This window comes from Haemaphysalis longicornis, unplaced genomic scaffold, assembly GCF_048455015.1.
Source record: "Haemaphysalis longicornis isolate Haplotype H1 unplaced genomic scaffold, Haemaphysalis longicornis Haplotype H1 scaffold_8, whole genome shotgun sequence".
In the NCBI taxonomy this organism is placed as follows: Eukaryota; Metazoa; Arthropoda; class Arachnida; order Ixodida; family Ixodidae; genus Haemaphysalis; species Haemaphysalis longicornis.
This window is the reverse complement of record NW_027526445.1, coordinates 112,247,047-112,254,968: the sequence shown is the minus strand read 5'-3', so window position 1 is coordinate 112,254,968 and position 7,922 is coordinate 112,247,047. Positions and strand designations below refer to the sequence as shown.

At 52.3% G+C, this 7,922-nt stretch overlaps 1 protein-coding gene across 1 annotated transcript; it reads right to left on the bottom strand.

Moving 5' to 3' along the window:
* Positions 1 to 6,133: 6,133 nt before the first annotated feature.
* LOC144148440 (anoctamin-10-like) lies at positions 6,134 to 7,918 on the bottom strand. Its single transcript, XM_077679976.1, has one exon. It carries the CDS (start codon positions 7,916 to 7,918, stop codon positions 6,134 to 6,136), a length of 1,785 nt encoding a protein of 594 aa, XP_077536102.1.
* Positions 7,919 to 7,922: the final 4 nt, after the last annotated feature.

Genomic DNA, 7,922 nt, shown 5'->3' with positions numbered 1-7,922 from the left:
TGCGGTGAAGCCCAACCTCCAATTTAAAATGTGCAATTTCGGGTGGTTTCCTGGAATAAATCTGGCGGTTTGTCATTATCAGAGGCACCAATTTGAACCCAACGTAAAAACATCTTGTCAATGGCTGACTTTTCATTTACAGCGAGCACAATATTTGGGACAAGCACGCGATGCGGAAGAAAACATGCATGAAGTTGAAAACGGAACGCCGTGGCTGATGCTTGTTGTTGTTCACGGTCAGTTATCTCTCAAAACATAAAGCTGAGCTTTATTATCATCATCTTACTCGCAATTGTAGCCTTGCTCGCGAAAATGAGGTACGATGAGCTAGAATCGTGCCCTGCGATCTTTGGCCGAGTAGCAGTTGCGCGGTGAAAAAGATCAGCACAACGAGCCTCCTCTTTGCAGCGCCACCTAACATTTTTCAAATGAAACAGTACAAAAACTTATCAGAGACTCCGTCCGAATAGACAGTTCAACTAAGCAGCAACATTAGACACCCGGATATACCCTCGCATGGAAACGAAACTGGAAGGCGAACAGCTGGCAGTGCAAGGCCGGTTTGAAGCGCTGTCCTCGGCGGAACAGATATCTGGCGACTGGGTGTGACCTTTTGACTTGCATCTGAAGTTTTTATCGCAGAAATCGGGTTAGGGTGGGGGGAAATCAGGAGTGCCGTGCTTTGTTCGAGGATCAGTCGCGGACGCTCCTGGCGCCATGGCAGGTAGCCTTGAAGTTGGGTAACTGCGTAGTAGCGCTAAGTATGAATTTCGCGATGCAGAAACGAAACCGAAACTGTTGTAAACTGTTTGCGAATGGTCTTGGGGTAAGTAGAAGTACCACAGTACTTAGAACAACGTGCGCAAAGGCAATAAAACTGCCTAAAATCATAAAGTAGCTTTGCAACCAGGCACTGCTTGCCATTTTCAGCAGATTTCTGGGATTATTACTGCCAGAGCGCGAACCTGACAATTGAAAATCGTTTGCTAGTTCCCCATTCACGCCCTGATAGCAAAAAACAAGCGCTGGTGCAGAGTAATTACGAGTTGCACGCATTCTTCGTTGGTAGCCGTGAAGCGCGATGACCACGCCCCTTTTCCACACCCAGGTGATTCAAAAGCGTGTCAAAAATCACGTTTCCGTTGCAAAAATGAAAACAAAACTGATTTCGAAAGGTCATTTTCTGATCTAACTCCGAACAGCTTTACTCGTCCGAGAAACGCCTGGAACGCTATGAAAAGGCGCTCCCAAAAGTATCGATCAAGTTGATCGATTTTGATAGGCGCGGTAGCGAAAGAGTTAACTATCACCCCGCAGAACGGGAGTGACGTGTGTAAAAAGGACATCATGGCCTTACAGCATCAACTAACCACTCATAGCCATGATAACATTCTCGTCTAATTAATTCCTCAGAAGACGAAGAAGAAAAAGAGCACATTTGTCCTCAACGTATATTTTCGCCCTAAAAACCACGCCATTGGATTAGTGGATATTATTCGTCAGGCTAAGTGTATCGCAGCAGAAAAACCTTTCATAGTCACCGGGGATTTTAATGCGGCACACACCGCCTGGGGATACACATAGCAAACAAAGAAGGGTCGCGAACTCTTGACCATCATGGATGAAGAGCAACTTATTCTGCTCACCGAACACCACCTACCGACCAGAATCGGCACGAGCACGGTGAGGAACACATGCCCCGATCTTACGCTGGCAACCAACGCTCCGAGAGCCACATGGCATAACAGGGAGGATAATCTCAGAAGTGATCATATGATTATAGAAACTGCGCTTCCGGGACATCCATATAGGAGAAATCTAGGCGCAGTCAAATTAACCGACCGAAATAGCTTCAGAAAGGCCAGAAGCCAGGCGCAGCAAGAAGAAATCAAGGACATTGAACAATGGGTACAAACGCTAGCCGAAGAAAACACCTACGCCAAGAATATTCAGACAAGCATCGAAACGCCGGCAATTGACAACCATCTCGCACACTTATGGGAGGCAAGTATCTTACTGCGGAAGTGGAAACGCCAAGGCCATAACAAAAAGCTCCGACGACGTATTGCACAAATCAACACTGAGGCGGCAACATATGCAGCAAAGTTATGCCAGCAAAACTGGGCCCACGTGTGCGATGGCCTCAGTGGCAGACTTAGCACCTCCGAAACGTGGAACCGCACCTTCGCTACCTCATAGATCCGGCCCGAAGTAAAACTGAAACTTGCAAGACAATGCAAGCGATAACGCATAAATTTCAAGGAAGCGAGCAATCACTTATCCCTGCGCTTAGTGACAGATACCTCCCTGAAGTACAACAGGATCAGCTCCCTGATTACACAGGAGCCCCGAACTTGGAACTGGACAAGCCCATCACCACGGAAGAGGTACGCGCAGCACTTCCAAACTTTCCGCAGAAAGACCACTCCGGGCAAAGACAAGATCACCAATAAAACACTGATCAACCTCGACGACACTTCTATAGAGCTCCTCATTAACTATATGAACGAGTGTTGGGCCGACAGCAAGCTTCCCAAAGAATGGAAAGAGGGTGAAGTGAGGCTCTTGCCAAAACCGGGACAACACCATGTATAGAGAACCTACGCCGTTCCTATGGAGCACGTCGTTCTGCAGAGACTTCAAAACTACCTCGAAAACACAGATCGCATACCGCACACAATGTTTGGATTCCGGCCAAAGCTATCGACGCAGGACATATTACTACAATTAAAAAAAGAAATTTTTTGAGACCGCAAGCAAAAATACACCCAAGGCGATTCTCGCACTTGATCAAAAGGGGGCATTTGATAATGTAGCCCACACAGCCATACTCAGAAATCTCGCCTCCTTAGACTGCGGGGGCGATCCTCAAAGTAGGCGACTTACAGTCCGATCCCCACAAATATGGAAGCAGAGGCACGCCGCAAGGCACCGTATTATCTCCGATGCTGTTCAACATCGCAATGATAAACCTGCCCCAAAAACGTGGAAGAATTCCAGACATAAAACATGGTCTTTATGCAGACATCACAATATGGATAGTCAAAGGGTCGCAAGGGGAAATGCAGGAGAGATTGTAACAGGCTACAGATACTGTACACACGTACGCGAAAGAATACGGACTCGCCTGCGCTCCCCAAAAATCCGAACTCCTGCTGGTGCAAAAACGTTGTCATGACCCAGCTACCTCATTCTACATAATGATGGACGGTATACGCATAGAACCCACCGATCACATCAAAATTCTCGGCAAAACATTTCCAGAAGACTGCAAGAACACCCGCCTACTTCAAAAACTGGACTCATCCACTGCTCAGATAACGAGAATGATCCGCAGAGTATCGACTCAAAAGTATGGCATGAAAGAGCAAGATACAATAAAGCTCCTTCAAGCATTTATAATTTCACGCCTCGCATATGTAACCCCCTACACGATCCTCCAAGCAACAGACAAACAAAAGCTCAACACCCTTATTAGGAAAGCTTACAAACAATCCTTGGCCCTCCCACCGACAAGGTCCACCGAACGTCTTGCAGTACTAGGGATACACAACACCATAGAAGAAATCGTAGAAGCCCATCTCACGGCGCAATAAGTCCGGTTCGGCCTCACGAGCACCGGTCGATCAGTTCTGACCTCTTTAAAGCTTAAAGGGACCCAGGAAATGCCTCTTGTAAAAGTTACAAAGCGCCTTTATTGTCGCGTAGTACCAATATAGCGATGCAATGCCGTTGGAATTATTGATCTACGTTCAGTATTAGCTGCGCCAGAAGCAATTAAGTGCACCTCTCCCCCCTTGCCGATCGACTCCTCCTCCCTCTCTGCTTCTTTCAAAGCAGCTGGAAACACTGGGAATAGCCATGTGACATCGCGACGGTCGACTTCCGTTCTCCGCTAGCTACATTCCTGCGCCTAGGCACGCGTCAATCGCTGCAGACGCGCCTTTGCCTCGGGATCGCGCAGGAAGGAGGAAGAGCAACCGGAAGCCAATGGCAGTGACGTTGCCTGCGACCGACGATCGGCCGAATCGGCGCCTCGGCGCCTCGCCGTTGCGTCAGCCGCGGTCGGCGTGGCGTCAGCCGCGGTCGGCTCGCTGCGGCGGCGCGCTCATAGGCTGAGAAAGGCGATCTTCAAAAATTGTTTACAAGTTATCCGTACAACGTATGGGGCTCACACTTGACTCAACAATCCCCCATAATGTGTTCTACCACCTGAATGCATTTGATTGCCACCTTCAGAAAGCTTTTCTGGGTCCCTTTAACGCTAGCTCTCACGGAGACGGAAGACGCGGCCATAGTCCTTCTAGAAATCAGGACAAGACTGAAACTTCACCCCTTGCCGAGGAACATCCATCCCGAACACCATCAAGCACGAAGGGCGGCTAGGGCAAAAGCTCTTCAACGTCAGTACGGAAAATCCGAGGAGGTATGCCCGGTATGAAGTAAAAGCTGCGGTAACCGCCACACCCCACTTCCTCCGCAGTAGCTTAACATTACGGAAGGCAACAACGCCGCAAGCAGAAGAGACGGCAATCGCCCTCGCAATCGCTTAAACTCGAGCATCCACCATCATCACGGACTGCCAAGCGGCATGCAGAAATTATGCGGCAGGAAGAATTTCAACGATCGCTCTCGGCATCATCCTTCAACACCCACCTCGGAGAAACATAAGAATAATCTGGACCCCAGCCCACTCTTCTCTCTGCGGAAACCAGGCGGCGCACGCCTTCGCTCGAGATTTGGTTAGAAGAGTGGGCTCCGTTAGAAGAAGAGGAAAGGACAGTAGACCCCCTTCTCACGTACAAGGACATCACCGGCTTGGTCGAATGCGATACCCTCTAGTTTCTGAGCAACTAACCAGGCCCCAACAGACTGCTCTTCGTCAACTCCAGACGAACACATACCCACACCCTACGAGGTTGCACGCTATACACCCCACCCTCTACGATCCCCTGCGCAGACACTGCGGCGTCCCTGCCACGCTTTACCACATGGTATGGGAATGCCAAGTTAACCGCCACATTGACCCAATCCCAAAACCCTCCCGAGAGCAGTGGGAGAGAGAACTCGCTAGCTCTTGCCCCAGCAGACAGCTGCAGCTGATCGAACGGGCGAAGACGGCGGGTCGCTCCAATGGCGCCCTGGACTGAGTGCTCCACCCACAAGACTTTTCGAAACAATAAAAATTGTACTCCTCTCCTCCTCCTCCTCCTCCTGCTCCTATTCTTGTCTCCTTGGCGTTTTTGCCAACTGAGATGAAACCATTGAGTGGTGTAGGTATACAGCGTTGCTGTAAAAGTCCTTGAAGCACGAAGCTCTCCAACGCGAGGCGTAAACGAGTGTCCCGGTGTTTTCCTTCCCGCACTTAGGAAGGCTCCCCGCCATGTATCCTACAATTCACCCTTCGAACAAATGCCCTTCTTGCACAACACAGTATGCCTCCCGTTACCACATTACGTGGGCCTGCCCCGACATTCCAAACATTCCCCGAATACCCAACCCAACCCTGGAGCAGTTGAAAGCTGCGTTGCTCAGCTCGGACCCGGAAGATCAGCGACAGCTGGTACGACGGGCTACGAGTGCAGCCAGAGCTACAGGGGCCCTGGAATAGGGGCACCTCCCCTCCTCAAGCAAACTACACCCTTTCCTAACCAGCGTAAAATAAAGTTACTCCTCCTCCTCCTCCCGGTGTTTTTTTTTAGTGCGCGTACGAAGCGCTCCAGCTCGAGGCGTAGACGAGTGTCCCGGTGTTTTTTTTAGCGCGCGTTACAATCCAGCGCGAGGAGTAACCGAGTTTGCCGGTGTTTTAGTTATGTGACAACATGAGACGAACGATTACGACGACGACGGCAGGAGACGCCAACAGCCCCAGCTTAAAAACCTGGCGAGTAGCAAATTCGAAAGCTAATTTTGTCAACACGCCATTGGGACGACGGTAACAGACCACTTAATGGTGTTCTCTACATTTAAATTCGCATTTATTGGTACTATCAGTATTAGTAACTAAAATTCGGAGCGGTTCAAGTACAAGTCGTTATACGACAGGAGGCGAAAAACGTCATGCTCATCAGTAGACCAGTCTCGATTTACAATAGTCCATCGACAGATTGCCGGACTTGTCCACGATACTGTTTCATGGGGCGGGATGTGCTCCGTAGTGCGGGCAGTGGGGCTTAGATCGTATGGCGTACTGGAGAAGCAGCTTCAGCAGCATGATGGCGTGCTCGATGCAGACCAGGAACAGCACGAACTCCATGTCTGTGAACAGACGCAAGAGGGCGTGTAGCGGGTCCGCATTCTCAACGCAGATAAGGGCGATGTTGGAAGGCACCGCGAGGAAGCCGATGACTTGGAAGGCCGGCTCCCAGATGCCGATCCCCTCGTAACCGACCTTGAGCGGCCTCTGGAACACCACGGTGAGCTTGTAGCCGACGATGACCATCTCAAGCAGGTTGCCGAAGAAGGCGATCATTGGCGCCAGGGGGACCACGGGGCCGAAGAGGAACACGAAAGCGAACTGCGAGAACATCTTGTAGTAGTCGACGTAGGTGCTGGTGTACCTGGTCATGTCGGCCTCGCTCAGGACGGAGTGGATACCGGGCAGGTAGCTGGGGTCGCTCCGTATCATGCTGCGGACCACGCTGATGAAGTGGCGCATCGCGCGTGGCATGACCACCTCGATCAGGTTCTCCTTGGTGAAGGCCAGCACGAGCAGGATGTAGACCTGCTTGCGCAGCAGCGGTATGTCCTGGAGATAGAAGGCGGTGTAGAAGAGGCTGCCGAACCGGCTTAAGAAGTCGAACACGATGAGCTTGGCGGTGAGGTGCTGGAGGTGCTCGGCCTGCGTCTGGTGGTTCTCCCACTCGGTGAGCCGCTGGATCAGAGCGCGGTACACGTCGGAGAAGGCCATGCCGGCCATCGTGTTTACCACACCCGGGAGCATGCGGATTACAGCGTCGCCAATCGTCGGGCTCGGAAAGGTACCGGACACATACGCCTCGAGCGTCAGGTACTGGTACTGCTGCAGCACGCACAGGAACACGCATAGCAGTACCACCGCCTGTGAGACGATGACTCGAAATGCCCGCTGCGCGAACCTGTTCTGGTCGAAGGCGAAGAGCAGGCGGTTCTGGTGCGGCAGCTGGACTTCGTGCAGGCCCCAGAAGCACGACAAATGGTCGGCCCGCTTTCGCCACACCTCCAGGATGACCGTGTTCCAGAGAAGATTGAAGAGCACGCCCGCGATGCGCCACGCGAGGGAGTCCATGTGCACCAGCACCGAAACTCCCACGGTCATGGGCATTAAGAGCGACCAGGTGTAGAAGCTGAGGAAGGCGTAGTAGAAGGCGACGCGTATGCCAAAGTAGGCCTTGATCATGTGCACGGGTATGGTAAGATGCGAGAGCCACTGGTGCCGGATATTGCCGAGCATCTCGTAGTCGTGAGGCGGAAACATGGCCGCCACCACGCCGGCCTTTTGGCACACGGCAAGCACGCTCTGACCCGGATGCACGAGCACGCAGCGCTGGTCCAAGCCGACGACCTCAGTGATCTGCGAGGCTCGGATGCCGTCCATGATGTTCTGCACGATCTCCTGGCGTTCGGCGAGAGAGAACAGCTCCTGTGGACTGTTCTCGTCGCCACTACCGAAGTCCCGCCACTGCTCTAGCACGAACCTCCTCTCGTAGCCGGATCGGTGGAGCTTGAGCAAGCCAACCTTCTCGGCGGCCACCGAGGCCTGGTCGACGGGCAGCCCGACCAGCAGGAGCCACTGGGTTCCGCTGCGTACGCTCGTGCTCTCCACGATGAGCCCTTCGGCGCGCAGTAGTTGGGCCAGCTGCTCGGCCGTGGGCTGGCTACCTTGCACAAGGACGGCGAACTCGACGGGCGGAAGGCCAGCCGCAGCAGCGACCGCCATGGCT